Genomic DNA, 20,881 nt, shown 5'->3' with positions numbered 1-20,881 from the left:
CTCTGGGGCCAAAGCAACTAAAACCCTAGCATTCAAATGTGGCAAGGTAACTCGGGACTGTTCAATTTGCAGTACAGACCCTAAAGGTTTAAGAATTTGTGGAATAAAGGACCAAAATTCGACATTAAGATTTTTTATCTCCACCCAATTTGGAGGGGCACGAACAACTGTTTTTTCAATATTACATTTTGGAGACCATGGATAACAACCTACCCACATTCCAAAACTTCTTTTCAAGAACTCTTTCTTGCATTATATGATTCTTAAAAAACGCAACAAACATACCTTTTTGAATCATACGACAGTAAGTCACAAAAAATCCAAGTTTCTTTCCCCACACTGTAGCAAGCCAGTCATCAAAAAATTTCCTAGCCAGCATAAAATCCTTATCCAGACAACCAAAAAAGATGGCAATGCTTTTAAGCCTAGTTTGCTCACCTTTAATAGCAGAAATCATGTCCTCGTTGAGGGATAAAGAAAGAATTTTTGGACCGAGAGGAGAAACCTTACCCATTCTCTCCTTCGTCATCACCAGTGGCGGCATCTCCTTCTTGGGCGAGTTCACTTCCATCGGCTGTGGTCCATCCTCCATTTCCCCTGGCACTAACACCCTCTGCCTCCACTGGAAGTCTCTAGAAAATTCCATAAAACCCAACAGAGGCAGAGAAAATAGGGCCACTATCGGCCAAAATCTGTTTATTTCTCTCCTGATTTAACTTCATTAACACCTTCTTTCTCAATACCAACCTTCTCAAAAACACGTTCCAAGCCATCTCCCATAATAATATCCAACTCCCTTTCATCATGGCTCGGCTCTCCCATAACACGAGTGTACTAGGCCGAAGGCAAAAAAACTGAAAGCGAACAAAAGCACAATAAAACCACACATTCGAAATCCCTAAACCACTTAGTACAAGAGCACGTAAGCACCTACAGGACACTTGACGCAACCAGTACCTCCTTATTTCCTTAGAACGACACCTATACACACAGCACACGAAATCAAATGCAGACATCACCACACAGACGTACAAGTTGCAGAGCCATTTACTTCGTTATTCCCATAGTAACCATTCTCGAAAATCTTCCACTTTTGAAATAACGGACAATACATAAATCCAACAGGAATTCACAATACAAAGAAATAAACCAAATTGCATGCCAACAACTACCTACATACCACACATAAATACTAATTTGGAGAAAAGTCTCGAGGGTTTACAAAAGAGTGCTGACATAACAAACACCTACGGATAATTAATATGATTTGGTCCCCTTTATTAGTTCAATCAATTAATTAAATAAGTCCTTGTGACATGACACAAAGAGAGCACCCGTAGAAAGCAAATGCCTAAGTACGATAAGATGGTTTTCCCTTCGACCTTATTACTGTGCAATGTCGGTGTGGGGAAATTAACGAATGTTGGAGGGAGTTTATGGGTGTACGGTGGGAGAGATGGGTAGGCATACGGTGAAAGGAGTTCATGGGCATACAATATAGGTAAGTGAGGGGGCATACGGTGGAGCAACAAGGCGGTGCCCATACAAAGGATTTGGGGTAATGTACATTGGTTTTCTGAGGTGTCATACAAAGGACTAGGAAGTTTGTACCGAGTGTGGGTTGAGCTGAACAAAGAGCGCTAGAAGGGTGAGGACCGTCAAAAATCAATGTAAGCTATATAGAAGACTACCACAATACATAAAATTATATGTTGAACACAGGTGAATTGGATTTGTTCCATAAAACAATTACATTTGTAGACAACGATGGTGCTCTGATTTTCCAAATTCAAGCAAATAATACAGAGATCAGAATAGGGTGAGGGTTAAATCCCACTGAAACCATGATAGCTTTATTTAGTCTATCATCAAGAATTCTATGCTATTGTTCAAGCTTTGAAGAAATAGAAACATTATTTGATGCCGAAGGATTTTGTGATGTACACTGATCATAAAGCTTTGCAATATTTGGGAAGTCAAAATAAGTTGAATCAGAGACACATGAAGTGGGTAGAGTAATTGCAGAGTCTCATATTTTTTTGAAGCATGAAAGTGGATAGTAAGTAGATGATGCTTTGAGCAGAAGGAGGAACTTGTTGACATAAATGAGAATGGAGGTACTTGGTTTTTATGATTTAAAACATTTATATGAAATTGGTCCAATTTTTGCAGAACATTTGAAGGCTTGTAAGAATCACATGATGAACAAGATAAGTGGACTGATTATTTCATTCAAGAAGACATGTTGTTTAAAGGGATTCAATTATGCATACCTGAAAAATCTATGAGGGATAACATCATGAAGGAGAATACTTCCTGCACATTTCAGAATTGACAAAATAGTAAAATTGATCTCTAACAAATATTACAGAACTTAGATATACAGAGATGTTCAGAAGATGGGTAAGAGTTGCAAAATTTGTCAAACAACAAAAGGAACTAGTCAGAATTTGGCATTGTATTCCCCATTACCTGTACCACATAAAACTCGGGAAGATATCAGGACTTTGTGCTTGGCTTACCGAGACCTCAAAGAGGTAATGAATCTACTCTAGTAGCGGTTGACAAACTTTCTAAAATGCCTCATTTCATACCTTGTACGAAGACATCTCATGCAGTAATGTGGCTAAATTATTCTTTAAGTGTTAAGATTACATGGGTTACCTAAGAATATTGTTTGAGACAAAGATACTAAATTTACTGGCTATTTTTGGAGGACACTTTAGAAGAAGTCGGATACTAAGCTTAAGTTTAGATCTACATTTCATCCGCAGACAGATGGACAAACCGAAGTTGTGAATAGAGTTTGGGTAACTTGTTGAGATGCTTGGTTGGAGATAAACCTGCTGATTGGGACTTGATCTTAGCACAAGCAAAGTTTACATATAATAATTTTGTACAGAGGAGTACTAAGAAGATACCTTTTGAGATAGGAAATGGAATGCATCATAAAGGAACTATTGAGTTGAGAGATTTGAACACTAAAATTAAGAGGAGTACTTCAACTAAGGAATTTGTGGATTTCATGAAGAAGTAAAGAAGAATCTGGAGTCTAGTAATCAAGAGTGTAAACAGAGGGCAGACAAAGGAAGAAGACACAAATCTTTTGAAGTTGGGGATGACGTTATGGTTTTCTTGAAGAACAAGTTTCCAATTGGTACCTACAGTAAGCTGAAGATAAAGAAGTTTGGTCCTTGTAAGATCTTGACAAAATTTGACGGTGGAAATGCTTTTCAAGTTGAATTACCAGAGGACATGGATATTTCAGCAATATTCAATATTGCAGACATCTTGAAGTACTTTGAATCAAATGAGGAATTAAAAGATAACCAAGATTATCCCAAGAAGAAGACTGACAACATTGAGAAGGTTTTGGATAGAAAAGTAAGTAAGGGCACCAGAGGAAAAGACTACATGGAGGACCTTGTTCAATGCAAGGATAAATCAATTGAAGACAATTCATGGATAGCACAAGCTGAGTTGGATCTTTGTGATTTAGGTCAAAGCATCAGGGTTAGGTGTTAGGAGATTGGAATTTGATTCCTTTCCCCTACCAGCCTTGCATCATTAAGGATGGCAAAACACACATCCTTAAGACTATTACAAATAGTAATCTGAAGTTGATTTCATTCAAGCATATGCAACATCTTGTGCAGCATGAAGATATCGTTGATTGGGCAGTAGGGTGTAGGATGTTGCCTACATTAGATGGGATAGATAAGTCGACCTACCACCCTGATCTTCAGCAGCTTAGAACTAAACAATCTAAAGTGTTTAGTGACATACCACCTAAGGCCGCCTGATAGAGGGATGCAACACATTGTTGAGCTAGAGGGTACTAAGCCCATTAGGATTACACCTTACCGACACCCTAAGCCGATAAAGGATGAGATAGAGAAGACCTACAGGAGTTGCTCATTATGGTACATATTAGGCCGAGTAAGTCTCCTTTTGCTTCATTAGTTGTACTGGTGAAGAAAAAGGATGGGACACATATGAGATATGCATAAACTACCGGATGTTGGACAAGAAAACTATTAAGAACTGGTACCCTGTCCCACAAATTGATGAGTTGCATGGGGTATGTTACTTCTACAAAATTTATTTGAGATTAAGATATCATCATATCATAGTCAGAGAGCAAGATGTGGAGAAGACAACATTCAGATGTAACTGTGGCCACTTTGAGTTTCTAGTCTCGCCCTTTGGGTTGACTAATGCCCCAGCCACATTCCAATCTACTATGAAAAGATTGTTCCATAGCCAGATACGAAGATTTGTTCTAGTATTTTTTGATGACATACTTGTTTAAAGTAAGACATGGGATGATAATGTAGCACACCTAGATGTAGTATTGAATATTCTTGATAGGGCTTCCGTGTATGTCAAGGAGTCCAAATGTACATTAGGCATGACTGAGTTGCTTTATCCAGAGCATATCCTCAATGCAGAGGGAGTTTGCATGGATCTTGATAAGGTTCATGGTATATTGGATTGGCCTACACCGGAGAACTTGACACTAATTAGAGGTTTTATTGGGTTGTGTTCAGTCAAACACAAATTTGTGGAAAGTTTCTCTCGACACACAACTCCCCTTGCTTGACCCAAAAGGGGGCATTTCAATGGATCGCTCAAGTACAGGAGTGCCTTGAGAAATTCAAGCAAATCGTGACATCATGCCCAGTCTTAGCATTGCCAGAGTTCACGAGGCCATTTGAGTTGCATTGTGATGTCTCAAGTGAGGGCGTTGGTGTTAATCTTTACTAGGATTGTCATCCCATTGCATTTAGGAGCAAGAAGCTTAGGGGTCCTGAGAGATCATTTAGAGTATATGACAAGGAGAGATTGGCCATTATGCATACCTTTACCAAATTTAGGCAGTACCTAGTTGGTAGCAAATTTTGAATCAAAACAGATCGCAATAGCTTGAAGTATATCCTTGAATAGCGGGATCTTAATGAGAGGCAGCAGAAGTGCGTCAACAAGTTACAGTCCTATGACTTTGATATTTTCTACATTAACGACACATAGAATGTAGTAGCTGACACCTTCTCACTAAGACCCCAATCGTGTGTGATTAGAGATAGCTAAGGATTGGAGACACTTGATCATTGCAGAGTATGTAAGGGATCAACGGCCAGCCAATATTGTTGATGGTAGCATACAGGACAACAATTACACCCTTGCGAAAGAGCTGATCATTTACAAGGGGAGGATTTATTTGGTCCCAGGATCAGGTGTCAAATAGATTACATTGTGGACCTTTCATGATTTTCCATTGGCAGGACATCCTAGGTTCTTTAAAACCTATAGATAGATTCGGGAGTGGTTCACATTGAAGGGCTTGAAATCAGACGCAGCAGAACAAATAGAAGCATACCTATCTAGCCGATTACTATAGCCACTTTCCAATCCTAAGCTGAAGTGGGAATGTTTATCCATGGACTTTATTGCAAGCTTGCTGAAATCCCAAGGCACAGATTGCATCTATGTGGCGGTGGATCACCTCACCAAATATGCTTGCTTCTTTCTCATCACCACCACTTTTTCAGTTGTACAAATTGCAAAGTTTTTTTTGGGGGTTCTATAGATTGCATTGTTTACCCCGAAGTATTGTGAGTCACCAAGATAGTTGTTTCATGAGTCATTTCTGGCAGGAATTGTTCAAACTATGCGGACAGAGTTGACTCTGTATACCACACTTAGACTAATGGTCAAATTGACATTGTAACTAAATAGGTGGAGGGCTATCTACAAAATTACGTGTCAGCATAGCAACGAGCTTGGGTGAAGCAGATATACCTATGGAAGTAATGTTATACATGTCTATTCAAATGTCCCAATCTAGAGCCTTGTATAGGCATGATCTCCCGAGCTTCATGGATTTGCTATTCAGTGACAATAGGCTACCCAATGCAAATTATTTGCCACAAGAAAGTCAAGATATCATGAGCACACTAAGGGACAATATTCGAAGTGCTCAGAATTAGCACAAGCAATATGCTGATCAAAGGAAGATTGCTTCTTTTTAGGTGGGTGATATGGTCTATTTGATGCTACAACCTTACAAGCAATCTTCCATCAGGAAGAGTGGAGTTCAGAAGCCCAAGCCCCATTATTATGGTCCCTATTGTGCAGTGAGGCGCATGGGTTAGGTATATTATGAGTTGGATTTGCCAATGTATTGCGCCTCAAGAAGGTGTTGGGTGGGCATGTTGTCCCATCTTCTACTTTACCCGCATTGGATGATGAGGGGAGGCTAGAGTTGATCCCTGAGGCTATACTAGATACCAAGGAGAGGCATTTGCGACGGTACATCGTCAAAGAGTTTCTAGCAAATTGGGAGTACGGATATACTTCAGCACCCTAGATTGCAATTGCTTGGGGAGAAACAATCTGTCACGCCTGACCTTACTTCTACCTGATTCTCTTCGTATGCTTCAGTTGTTGCTGTGTTTCAAGTTTCTTGCTAAGACATTATCAAACTTTGTTTTCTATTGGCTTATTTAGTTGTTGAGTTCTGGGCTGTGCTGATACAGTTATTGTGATCTTAATCTGTTTATGTCAGTATAATGTTATATGGGGATTCAGCTGTTTCGAACTGATTGATAACGTGGATTCTTAATGCATGTTTGAATTCAGAACTGATGCTAATTTTGATTTGGATGGTAGCAAATTTAATTAAAAATTAGTTCATGTCTTCAGCATTGAAATAATATGTATTTGATAGAATATTTTAATTCGAATTAAGTTAAAGATTAACTTCATTCTTTTAAAATGAGCATGGATGTTTTCTAGAATTTTGGGAATTAATCACATTGTTATGAATATGGCAAATTCACTCTGTGTTACTCAGATTTGGAATATCTCTTGTATATTGATGTTTTCTTTATGATTCAAGAAATTTAATTCTAACCTATATATATATTTAACTTGTGAATCTATGAACTTTTAAGTGTATGTTAATTCATGTTAATGTTTATATATAATAAGTTTGCATCTTTAAAATTTCACACAAATTTTAAATGCGAAGTCATTATATTATAATTGTTAAGTTGACCACCGCAGCTATAACATAAAGGTATTGTTTTTCTCTCTTTTGTTAAAGTGGATATTGGGATTTTTATTGTCATAAAACCCTAGGGGTTTCTAAGGCTATGAAAGATCTTATTATGCTGTTCGCGAAAGCAAAAAGATGTGGTGGTGTATACGGGCTGTCAATGTACCCAGTCCTGCAGTGGAATTAATGCACGAAAGTGGGAAGTAATGGCATTTAGCAATGAGTCGGCCATTCCATTTTGGCGTTCTGAAAATTGCAGGGTTTGGCCGGGTATTAGGCCGTTTGTTTTGTGAAGTTAGCCACCTGTGTGGTGTTGCTGAGTAGTAGGCAAAATGGTTGGAAAGGAGTGCTGTTTTATGGGTTTCAGTTTGTTGAGTAGTTCTCAGCGTTTGATATCCGTTGTGACGAGATTTCTTTCAAGTTTTTCATAAGGCTTTTGGGGCTTCGGAGACAAGCGAAATTTTCAGAGCCGTGGGTTGAGAGTTTTGTTCTGAGGTAGTGTGTTACACAATCTTGGGGAGTGAGGGTTGTAATGCCCCATTTTAGTAGGTTCCTATAGTTTGGTGATGTTAGTTGATCATCACAACACTTGTAAGTTGACCGTTAGATTTGAGGGTCTTTGTTGAGTGACCTGCTATTTATAGTAAGTCAATTTTGACACAGTTACTATTTTTAGCAGTACAATTGAGGCACCTGGTGATTTTGTTTCTTCAGTGATTGTCTGGATTGATTGACGGAGCTTCATACTATAAGCTATTTCTTAATGAATAACTTTAACATTATAATGTTATAATTCAATGGTGTATTATTGAAGACCGGTTAGTGAAAAGTGTATTGGAGAAGCCAAGCTTCATTTTGTATTATAAAACAGACTTCATGGAGGAAATCAACCCATACTATTTTGTCTTTGTTTTTTTTATGAGTTTGAAGTCTCTTGAAGGTTTTTAGCCTTGGGGTTTGAGAGGACTGATTTCTCCATCCACTTTTGCACTTTGAGCCATTGATATATATGGGGATTTGTGCCCTGATTTCTGAGGATTAATTCTGCATTCTAGGATTGGAAAGTTGGTGCTGAAGTATACCACCATTTACTCACATTATTGCTGTAATAAATATCAGAGGGTTGATTGGTTTCAAAGCCATTCATCCTAGCCTTCAATTCTGTTAGAAACTGTTGCTATGAGGGTGATTGGAAGCTGCAATTAGGCCTCTATCATCTGCATCTTTAGTTTTACCTTGGGAGACCAGATTTGGTAAAGATATCATGTGATGTAAGGAGCAGCGTTTGCAATCACAAAGCTGTGTTTGGGATCTGCTGTGATCAACATTGCATCTACTAGCAACATGTTGACGTATCCCAGGATTGGAATGTAGTTTGTAAGACTTGGCTGGAATATATATTGGATGCCAGCATACATTCAGGGTCCTTTTTAGTTTTTCTTATGAATAAATTATTGTTGTGGTAATTTGCAATGTCATATTTGCATACTTAGAATTGTACTGGCATTATCAGTTGTTTCATTTCAAGTCATTTGTAAAGCATTTTATATATTATAAAAAAAAAAGAAAAAAAAAACATATATATTGCAAAAACAAAAAAAAATGTAAATTATTCTAAAAAGAAAAAACATGTTCTTAAGCATTGCTCTAGTGTGAGCCAATAGGCCTATCACAAATAAACCCACTATATGCATAAACATATTCAAAAACCCCTTATAAAGAAGTAATAAAGTGCTTTTGATGAAGAAAAACCATAGAAACGTGAATCGGAATCGGCAAGGCCGAATCGAATCGTGAATCGGCAATGAATCGGCGATGAATCGGCAAATTTGAAAAAACCCTTTAAATTTAAAGATTTTAACAATTTAAAACTTATTTCATGCACCCTTTATTGAATATAACTTAAGCACACTATAACATCATCAAATAGAAGTTAAAACTTAACATACATAAACATGAAACATAAAATCCATCACATACGTAACTATGTTATCTAAGATTCTAAAATGTAAATTGTAGGCTAGCTGAGGTAAATAGAAATCAAATGATCATAATGATTTAAATCATAGAATGTATGTAAGATGATCCATAAGACATCAAATCATAAATTTATGTAAGAATCTAAGATGAAGATCCATGAAAGTTTGAAAATTTGAAACATATGTCTATCAATGATTCAGTATCAATATCTGTAAACAAAATATAAAAACAAGGCTCCAGCTCAAGCCTCAGGCTCATAGTCATCATCATCCTCAACATCATCCTCAAGCTCGGCTACAGCCTCAGCCTCAGCCTCTGAGTATCCAGTCTGCCTAGTAGCAAGGCGTCTAATGTAGGTCCTAGAGGACTGTCGAGCCATATCTCCCGCATATAAGATGGGCTCACGAATGTCACTAGGGCCTGTGTCTGTGCGTGCACGTGTGCGTCTACCAATGCCTGAAGAACGTGCTCTAGCTGCCTCAGCCTCTATATCCACCTGGTCAATCCACGCACGGTCTTCCTCAGTGAAGACTGGATCTACAACCTCTGTGAGCCACTCTGATTCTGGATCAATCTCCTCCAGAATGATCGGAGAGGAGTCAGTGCCCAAAATCTGTCTGATCCTAAGACGGAGGTTGTAATGAACAAAGACAAGATCATTCAACCTTTGCACTGTCAACCTGTTTCTCCTCTTCGAGTGGATGTGCTCGAACATGGACCAACTGCGCTCACATCCAGAAGCGCTGCTTGGCTGACTCAGAATACGAATGGCAATTTTTTGAAGTTTTGGGGTTGTGGCCCCAAACATTTGCCACCATCTATCTGAAATAAGGGAAAATAAAAATAATTAGTCTCATTTACAAATTACAAATTACAAGTTAACTCTAAAATTACATAATCAACTTTAAGTTTAGAATCTAGATTCATGAACATTGAATATATTATTTAATTTTTACCTGGCTGTATTGTTTCCCGAGCATCTATGGCTACCCTGCTAGAGAAAAGTGGCCCTTCTTTATTATTGAACTTATCAAGCTCAATAATTGCAGCACTGCTATCCTCATCAGTACTCAACCTCTGGATCACTGTATATAATCCGGTGAGAACCTCCTCATCCGCCTTGAAGTCAGGACGGAAACGAAATGCCGAATTCAAAAAGTAAGCTGCTGCATGGATGGGTCTGTGGAGCTGATTCTGCCATCTCCTATCAATGATGTCCCAAATAGGGGCATACTTCTCCTGCACTCCTGCATACTGAGCTCTAATGGCCTCCTTGGCCCTATCCATGCCCTCATATATGTAGCCCATAGAGGGCTTCTCCCCATCAGCAGTTCGTAGGAGAGATACAAGAGGCTCAGTGGCCTACATATAAAGTAAAACAAAAATTTGAGTCAAAACTTAAACATAGAATAATTCAATAATATAAGGTAAAACTAAATCATTAAACAATTAGCATAGTAAACTGTAAAATATTAAATGTTAAATTGCAATAAAATTACCTTAAGTATTTCTCTAGCAGGTTTCCAAAAACCATCATCATCAAATATGCAATCCACCACATCTATCCCTGCAGTGGTCGTAGCATAGGAAGATGAAATCCACTCCCGCCCAACAAACATGCTCCTCAAATCATCCCTTGATGTCAACAAGGACTGCAAGGTGATGAAATTTGAGGCAAACCTCGTGATCCCTGGACGAGCTAACTCTTTGTCTCCTGTGTACTTCCTCATTGTGCTAAGGACAAATGAATGATTATAAATAAACTTACATATGTTTTTTGCCCTTTCCACACATGACTTGACCCACTCAAGTTTGCCAATTTCCTCCAACATGAGGTCAAGGCAGTGTGCTGCACAAGGGGACCAAAATATGGTGGGGTGCCTCTCCATCAAAAGTTTGCCTACAACAATTTTAAGATAATTAGAAATTCAAATTTCAAACATGTTAGAACTTAGAACTTAGGAAACTTAGAAATTCTAAGTTAGAATTAGAAAAAGTTCAAAATTCAAATAAATTTATTTTCAAAACTTAAAAAGTTAAAAGTTTACCTGCAGCAACATAACTTGCTGCATTATCCGTCACCACTTGCACCACATGTTGTTCCCCCACCTCTGCTATAACTTCCTCAATAACCTCACATAAGTATGTGGCGTTTTTTACATGAGCAGAAGCATCAATGGATTTGAGGAACATGGTATATCCTACAAGTAACAAAACAACGAATTATAATTACTATTAGCAATCAACAAATCAAAATTTGAAATAGTCAATCACGATTCAAAATTATGTATGTAGAAAGTAGAATGATCAATCACCTCCACAGGATACAAGAAAATTGAGGAGTGTTCTTCCCCTCCTATCTGTCCAACCATCAGTCATGATGGTGCAACCCTTTTCGATCCACTCCTTTCGGTTGTCCTCAAGCTCATGCCTCATATCCTCAACCATTTCCTCCAGGAGGTATCCACTCAACTCAGCCTCAGTTGGGGCTTTAAACCCCGGACCACAAATGGCAACTGCATCTATCATGTTCTGCCAATAAGGAGTCCTGTCACAAATAGATAATGATATTGATTAGAAATTTAGATGTCAAAAACTAAAATCATAAAACAAGTAGATATAATTAAAGTTTTACTTTTACTTTTAACTTTAACTTTGAAGATAACAAAGAAAAAAGAATCAATTACCTGGCTGCAATAAATGGAATGTTGCAAAAGTACCAGAATTTGCAAATCTCTTTTCTGGCAGCATCATGAATCTCCTTGTTCAAACCCATGCCCTCAAGCGTGGGTTGGGAGCCAGGAGTAGTGCGGGGCACAAAGTAACTATCCATTCTGCTTTTCCGCACTCTAGGCCGCAATAGGTTGGTGTTGGACTCTGTCTCAGTATGAGACCGACTACCACTAACACTCACATGAGCACTAGCACTAGGATGAAAAGGAGGCCTAGAAGAACCCTCCCCAACACAACCTACGGATGCGGAAGCTGATGCAGATGTAGATGCGGTTGCGGATGTGGGAGCACGGGAGCCAATACCTCTTAACCCTTCAAGTTGCATTTTCTTAGTCAACTTGTCTTGTTCAATTTTTTCTAATGCCACTAAACAAGAGCGTTTTGCCTCAGCGGTTTGTTGAGTGCAAACTGTGACATCATGGCCAGGTATGCCAGCAATGTGGTATTTCAATCTATAGATACCTCCCGAATTTATTTTTTCTTTGCAAAATATACATTTTGTTTGATATTTGGTTCTCCCAGGAAACTCTTCATTATATTTCCAGCATTCATCTTTTTTACCCATTGTGGAAATTGGAAAATGAAAGCAAAGGGCTGCTGCAATAAAAAAATTCATGTAAAAAATCAAAGTTTGCAACTAATAAACAAAAACTACAAAACAACAAACCCTAGTTTGCAATTTAGTAAAACTAAAAATAAAAAACATTCAAGATTTGCAAATGAAGTTTGAACACTAAAAAAATTTAACAAAAAATGCATACTACACTAACATGCAAAAAAAAAACCAACACTTACCTCTTGCAAATGAGTTGAGGAGTGTTGATATTGACTCCTTAATGCTCCCAAAGCAATTTATGACCTCCCCAAATGGACTTCTGATCTCTTTGGTGCTCTTCCTTCTTGCCGGTTGGAAACCTATGGATTCTCTTTTCTCTTCTTCTCTCTCACTCTTCCTCTCTTCTACTCATACTAAGCAAATAGAAGGCTCTTTAGGGTTATAACAAAGAGGAAAGTCAACTTAGAAAGCAAATAAAACATGTGTTTTTTTTAAAAAATTGAACTTTCTATCCTTGCTGCCGCGGCCGATTTCTGGAGATTCACGATGGCGATTTTGGCGATTTTTGCCATGAATCGCCGATTCAGGCGATTCACACGAAAAAATCGCCACCAGCGATTTCCGATTCCAAAAAAATCGGGAGCCATGAATCTTTCGGCGATTTCGGCGATTTCATGGCGATTTTTGGAACTATGAGAAAAACACATGTTTTTGTAATTGCATGTGCTTTGGGGTTGAAATTTCCCACCTGTATGCATTTTATAACTAACTCAAGTTAATAAGCACATTGATAAACTTAAAAAACACAATAATCACCTAAATGATTAAATGACATATTATTGTATTTAAGATTTATATGCATTTAAGACAAATTTATTGACAGTGGGGGGTCTAATTGGTGTTTAACATATTGATATATGCTTTGAGTGATAAAAGCTCACCTTTATGCATTTTTATTGTTTTATGTAATTAAATTTAATAGAATAACTATAGTTGTCAATAAAGTAACATGAAAATAGACTTTAAAAGGCTAATTTTTATAAAACATAAAAACTATGGTCAAATCAACTCAGAATGAGTTGAAATTTTAAAATGTATGTCAAAATCAACGTTAAATATTAAATATAATTTTATTTTCTGCTTTTGCTAATTAAAAGCCCACTTTTGGAGGTTTTCTAATCACAGCGTGCTTTTGGCCTGAAAACCCCCACCTTTTCCTTCACAATTTGAGCTAGGCAACTCCATTTGAGGCCTAAGTTAGGTTGAAATGAGTAGGATTGCAAGGGCTATTTACATAAGGCAAAAAAAAGACTCAAAACTATTTACAAGGAGGAAAACACACAAAAGGGGTGGAAGTTAACCAAAAATCAAGCATCTAGAATTAGAGAAGAAAAACTCTTTTCAAAACATTGGGTATTAAACTTGAGGTAACTTCCAAAAGAAATGCACTAACAAAGTTAAATAAATTACAATTCAGGGATAATGAATCGCCTCAATGATAACTTATCAAAACGTTAAAAAAAAATGGGCTATACCTACAAATTCATGAGAAAATTGCATATGGTTGCCTCATTTTTGTGATGTCAAAACTAAGGACAATAGACACATCAACTAAGAAAAAGGAAAAGGTGTTGAATACATAGTTCTTGTGATTAAATAAGAACAAACATGTCAAGGTGAGCGAAAATGCCCTACAAAGAATACACAACAATATGCACCCATTGGGCTACCATCCATAGGGTCCCGTTCTTGGAGAAGTAGAACTTTGCAAATAATACAATATACTTCCTTGCATATTGAACCTAAGTCCAATACTTTCAACACCTTCAAAATACAAGTCGACAAGGTTTCATAGAACAACCCTAGGATGAGATGATCACATAATTATTACAATTTATAAGGATTGATCGACATGACGAAGAGTCCAATATGGATTACTCAATTGCATGAATTGTGGGAAAATGCTCGAATTTCATCGGTGTATCTCATCGTACCTGTTAGTTGGATATAATTGGAAAGAGCATGGCACCATGATAAGAGTCACCATGATTTTACAGATTGATCTGAGGGCCTAAAAGTGAATAGCTATCTAGAAAGTTGTTAGTTGTGGAAGTCTATCCAAGGAAGAATATTCCTCAAAAACTGCATTGACGGTCACTGTCAAAATAAGGGGGCCTTAGGGGACATGTGGCAGCTGGTCAAAACTTGGTGAGATTGCATCCTCCGTAGAGCAGCTAGAAACTCCAAAGGGTTGAAGTGTGTCAACCAACGTTGAGTTTACGAAGTTGATTGTGAGCATTGAGATGATGTAGAAGGAATCTATAAATTGCAATCAAAAAGAGTAGAGAACTTGGTATTTGTGCATTATAACTTGTGTCTCATCTCACACAACAATAAAGAATATAATAAAGGGGAGACAAAGAGATGGGGTATCAATGCAGAGCTTGCAGACTTGGATGCTTCCATTTCCCATCTTGCACTTGATGAATTTGAAGATTTTAACGCCAATACTATTATTGGTGCAAGCTAATACCAATTTCCTTATTTCTATTTGTGAGTCAACTAATGCCAATGAAGAAGAATATCAATAATTTTTTTATCTATTAGTTCAACTTCAAACAATGATTACTTAAATTGATGTTATGATTACAAGTGTTTTTGTTGTTTAAATGATTTTATGATACTATGTGACATTCTAATCTTACTCATGCTTCTAGGTTGCATAAATATGTTTGTATGTATATGTGTGTTTGTATAATAATATATGTATATGTGTGTGTGTGTGTGTGTGTGTGTGTATATATATATACATGTTTTTGTACTAATGAACACAAATGAACCCAAACCCCTTTTCAAAATTTTGTTGTATCAGCAAATCGGATCTCTCTACCCAAACGTGGAACCGAACTCGAATGGACATCCTAGTTAATTGAGATATGATTTCTTCTTCAATTTTCTTGGATCCCTTAGAACATTTAAGTCAATAATTACTTCTTCTATTATTTAAGGGTTTTCACCTTTTTCCATTCTTCTTGAGATAGTTCCTTGTACTCTAAAGTCCCCTTCTTCAGTCTTCTTTTACTTTCATCTATCTTATGATATAGTTCTTCCCTGAAGCTTTCTTTATCATCATCTTTATAACCAGATTTGATCTTCACATCCTCATGCGAGTCTCTCTTTTCTTTATTAATATTTTCAAAGGCAATGCCTTTTGCTTCAAATACCCTAAAAATCATTTCTCAATGGTTGTCCCAATCACTTTAATGGAATGAACTATCTTATCTATAAGCATAGAGACTCTTCGTGTAATAGAAGGCTTTCATATTATTATTCTTTTTATCATACTTGTCACAATAATTGTCTCTTTTCTATGTATAAGGATCTGCTTCAGAACTATCAGTTTAATTTAAGCAAGGGTTTTTGTTAATAAAGTGCTTTTAAAAAAATTAATCTTTCCTTGGTTAAATGTAGTTTAGGATGTTCCTTTGGAATACTTACATGTAATTTGCCCTCTTGTACATGTGTGAGGACATGTAATGTTGAAGTTGATGAAAGCTCAACCCCACAGCTCCCAACAATCACTGCATGCAAACACTTGTTACAGAAAGAGAGGAGCAAAGCTATGGAGCCTCGAATTCAGAGATCCACAGAAGATGAAACATTCTTGATGTGCGAAAAAGAATTGCAAATTTTATTGAATGAATAAGATTACAAAGAGAGATCATCCTTATAAAGGAGATCAAAACCCTAAAGTTTAGCTTAAGCAAAATAGAGTTAATTAGAAAATACCTAATTACTTCAACATGTAAATTATTTTATTTTCCTTTATTAAGGAATATTAGTTTATCCTCCTTAAGAGGATGTTGACACATTGCATAGACATTACGAATGGTAGTTTTCATTTATTTGTTACTTACTTTGTAAGTCCTCTCATCTCTATTTAAGAGATGCTTCTCCTCTCATTTCTTCTTGAATGGTATCATTGCAATGAGCTTCTTGCTCTTCTCTCATAATGAGCTTTTCTTTCATCTATAATAAATAGGGGGTTTTCCTTTTATTTTTCCGCTTTCAAAAGCTCTCTTGTCTCCCCTTCAAGCTTTCAATGATTGTTCTCAAGTTTCTCTATACTTTAGTAACATTATAATCAACACACTTGGATTTGTTTTTTATTCCATTACCCTTGCATTTCTTTTTTGTGCTCTACTCTTCCATCGTATAACATTTAAATGGTAATTTTCTCTTGTTTTTTGTTCTGTCTTTTGAAGAAAAATAACTTCCTCCTTGTTTGTTTCTTCCTTGGAACACTCATTGTACTTAGATTCTTTCTTCTTTGTTTTTATTTTGGCTTTAAAGTTGCTTCCCTTTTGGATGTATTGTCTATTTTTGTCCTCATTTAATATGTTGTAAGGTTTCCATGTAGCTTGTGTAAAGTTTCTGTAAATTCTGTTCTAAAAACTCAGACTTTTATAATATCATTTTATTGCTGAAGATGATCTTCTTAATGTTCTGAAAGTAGGAGTTATCACCTTTAATTCTCTTCTGAATTTGTTTTATCTCTGCAATAAATTCGTATGGGTAGTATTGCTTGAAGGAGCAAACTTATGTTTATTGTGCGTCCTCAAACTACAATAACACCTACCCCTTATATCAAGACCAAAGGGCATGTCCCTTAAAGGAACATGACCCTCTCTAGGTCAGCCCGAACACCACTTGTAGAAATTGGCGTCTTGAGGAAATAATAAAATGTATTACTGACATAACAATTTGTTATAGTTAGTACAAGATATATTTTCTGCCAAGGATCGCCACCCATTCTATTGCCAAGTCTAGTGTATATATATGCTTTTGTATGATATAATGGGAAAAGATTAAGGTGCGGTCTGCATTTCTCAGAACAGTATGAATATCATAGTTAATATTTAACGCTCCCTCTTAACTTAATAATCATACTGAGAGATAACATATCTAGCATCATCAATTATCTATCTCTATATCTATCTGAATCTTCTGAGAAAATGGTATCATGTAACATATAATATTGAGTCATATAACCATCTTGTGATGACTTATCACTTATACTAGTGATGTCAGTATTGCATGTAATGCAATACACAGGATAAAATCCGAAGAATGATTAAGTTCTTCATTTATCCAGGTTGTGATTCATAGGAACTGGCAATCCTATATCAAAACTTGATCTTGAGTTAAGATCTACTAGAACACAGGATAAAGTCTAAAGAATAAATTCTTCCTTTATCCAAGTTGTGATTCATAGACATGGAAATGCTTATGTCACAAATGATCTCGAACTCACCTAGATCTAACAATAGTTCTATATTGTTCAATACATTATCTGAGGGATCGTCATCTCTCATAATGTCTTTTATACAAGTATTCATTACCTCAGAGATCGTCACCTCTTGAATAATGAATATAGATGGTGGAGCCCATAACAGTTAATAGTTTGACAATAAAATTATTTTATTAATAATTTAAGAATACAAATGAATTACAATTCAACAATACCAATTCTTTTCCTGAAATGATCTATCTTCACTCTAGAGAGAGGTTTGGTGAGAATGTATACTGTCCGATCTGGAGTCCAAATGTATTCTAATTTTACAGTATTCCTATCTACCATATCACTTACATAATGGTAAGGAATTTTGATATGCTTGGACCTGTCATGAAAAACTAGATTAACCGAAAGCTTGATGGAACTCTAATTATCACAATGAATAATTGTAGGATTTATAGCTTGCCCAAATAATCCCACAAGTAACTTCCTCGGCCAAATTGCTTCTCGAGAGGCCATCGCTGCTGCAATGTATTCAGCTTCTATGGAGCTTTGTGCTACTGAAGATTGTTTTCTGCATATCCAAGATATCATTGCTGATCCTAAACTGAAACAACATTCTGAAGTACTTTTTCTGTCTTTAACAGTTCCACCCCAATTTTAGTCAATGAATCCATGTAAATCTAAGTCAACTTTCTCATATTTGAGCCCAAGATTAAGAGTGCCTATCTCATAATGTCTTTTACTGCAACTAGGTGAATCTCCTTTGGCTCACACGTAAACTGACTTAAGGCATTAACGGCATAAAAAATATCAAGACCTGTATTTGCCAAGTACATAAGGGACCCAATCATCTGTCTTTAGAGAGTAGAATCTACGGAAGGTGATTCTGTTGCTGCTTCTTTAAGTTTATGTAGATTAGTCTCCATTGGAGAAGACATAGACTTACAATTCCACATTCCAAATCTCTTCAAAATATCTGATGTATACTTTCCTTGATTAAGTATAATGCTGTCAGAATTCTGTCGTACTTCCATTCCTAGGAAGTAATGGAGTCCTAAGTCTTTCATCTCGAATTCTCTAATTAAATCTTTCTTGCATTGATCTATCAGATGATCATCAACTGTTATTAGTAAATCATCAACATACAATATCATAATTACTATATCATATTTATCTCTTTTATAATATAAATTTGGATCGGCTTCATTTTTGGAGAATCCTAAGCTGGTGAAATACTTATCAATTCTTTTATACCAAGCCCTTGGAGCATGCTTAAGCCCATAGAGAGCTTTCTTGAGACTGCGAACAAAAACATTAGGATCATGAGTTTCAAATCCTTCAAGGTAGCTCCAAATATACTTCTTATGTAATCTTTCCATTTAGGAATGTTGTTTTTACATCCATTTGATGTACTTTCCATCCCTTCGATGCTACACTAGCCAAAACTGCTCTTAGAGAGGTGTATATGGCAACAGCAGCAAAAGTTTCTTCATAATCAATCCCTTCTTTCTGAGAGAATCCTCTGGCTAAAAATCTAGCTTTATATTTTTCAATGCTATCATTAGCAGCGTGCTTTATTTTAAATATCCACTTGGAAGAAACAACAAATTTTCTTTTAGGTCTTGGAACAATTTCCCAAACATCATTCTTCATAATAGATTGGTATTCTTCTGTCATAGCTTCTTTCCAAGCTATATGTTTAATAGCATCTGAAGTATTGGTTGGTTCTGATTTAGACAAATCATTCATGTTTGTTGTATAACTAAAAAATCTTTTGGGTCTTTTGCTTTCTCTGATTGTTCTAGAAGGTGCAACAAAGTCTTGTGCTTCCTCGACTGTTTTAATGGCCCAAAGTGGTCTTTTCTTTGAATTTTGAGTTTCTCCAAAATTAAGGTTTTCAATTTCATCTTCAATTTCTTCCATGTTCTCCCTTTGAGACTCAAACTCAGTATTTCTTTCAGAATTAGGTAAACGAGAGGGTTCTTCAGAACTTAGGGCTCTTTTGATTGTTGGATCTTCTTCAAAAATTACATACCTACTAAGTTCAATATCTTTCTGTCCAGGTATGAAAATCCTATATGCTTTAGATGTTACACTATACCCTACAAAAATACCTTTTCTCCCGAAAGGTTCTAACTTAGTTCTCTTTTCTTTTAGAACATGGATATATAGAGGGTACCCAAAAATCCTAAGATGACTTATATTGAGTTTAGCCTTAGTAAAGACTTCTTCAGGAGTTTTATCTCTAAGGTAGGAGTGAGGACTTATGTTTTGAATATAGACAGCAGTATTTTGAATATAGACAGCAGTACAAGAGGCTTCTGTCCAAAGATAATATTCTAAATTTTTAATCAAAAATCATAGCTCTAGCAGCTTCTATAATTGTTCTATTTTTTCTTTCTGCTACCCCGTTTTATTCTGGGTTATAAGGAACGGTATACTCTCTCTTAATTCCTGTTTCTTTACAAAACCTTTTAAACAAATCTGAGGTGTATTCCCCTCCATTATCAGTTCTAAGACTTTTAATTTTATGTCTTGATAAGTTTTCAGTTAATGTTTTAAATTCTTTAAGTCTCTTTAGGATTCTTCTAATTCTTTGCATTTTAAGAAGTAAATCCAAGTTTTCCTAGAGAAGTCATCTATGAACAAAATATAGTACCAGAATCCTGTAAGAGAAGGAACAGACATAGGTCCACATAAATCTGAATGGATTAATTCCAAAACATTTTTGGTTTTTCTAGTGCTATCATGAAATGGACTTTTGGTGTTCTTACCCAGAGCGCACCCTTTGCATATGCTTGAGTGGTCTTTAATTAGTTTAGGTAACCCAGTAACCATCTTCTCCATAGTTGATAAGGTTTTGAAATTTAGATGTCCTAACTTTCTGTGCCATATTTCATTTATGTCCGCAACTTCATAAATTAAGGCTTGAATAGGTCGACTAGGTTCTGAATTTAAGTCATACAAATACCCTTTTCTCTGACCAATCAATTTTGCTTTCTTCATTGAAGAGTTCTCAACCCAAGTGATTACTTTACCATCCACGAATGCAACATTATGTCCATCATCTTCAAGTGTTGTAACCGAGATTAGATTTCTTTTTATTCCTGGTACATAGAGTACTCCTTTGAGAAGAAGAGAATTTCTTGATTTTAGTTTCAAGATGCAATTTCCAATTCCTTTGACCGAATGTGTTGAATTATCACCGATGGTGACTTCGCCATTAACTTTTCCTGATATAGAATCTAGTGCT

The 20,881-nt window shown here is 36.3% G+C and overlaps 2 protein-coding genes across 11 annotated transcripts in view; both read right to left on the bottom strand.

The window, feature by feature from the left end:
• LOC149535778 (uncharacterized) overlaps positions 1–20,881 on the bottom strand; it is a 218,642-nt gene that overhangs the window by 63,258 nt on the left and 134,503 nt on the right. The gene's annotated exons all lie outside the window — the stretch shown is intronic.
• LOC149535779 (uncharacterized) lies at positions 9,091–12,889 on the bottom strand. Its single transcript, XM_089806184.1, has 6 exons — positions 11,728–12,889; positions 11,356–11,588; positions 11,089–11,241; positions 10,540–10,940; positions 9,997–10,402; positions 9,091–9,862 (listed from the first exon to the last, which is right to left on the bottom strand). The coding sequence occupies exons 1-6, from the start codon at positions 12,387–12,389 to the stop codon at positions 9,282–9,284; spliced, it is 2,436 nt and encodes an 811-aa protein (XP_089662310.1). The 5' UTR covers positions 12,390–12,889; the 3' UTR covers positions 9,091–9,281.

Source organism: Cupressus sempervirens, chromosome 10 (assembly GCF_028749045.1).
Source record: "Cupressus sempervirens isolate cs-2001-9-10 chromosome 10, ASM2874904v1, whole genome shotgun sequence".
NCBI classification, from domain to species: domain Eukaryota; kingdom Viridiplantae; phylum Streptophyta; class Pinopsida; order Cupressales; family Cupressaceae; genus Cupressus; species Cupressus sempervirens.
Note: the sequence above shows the minus strand (reverse complement) of the source record. Positions and strands in the feature narration are given on the sequence as shown.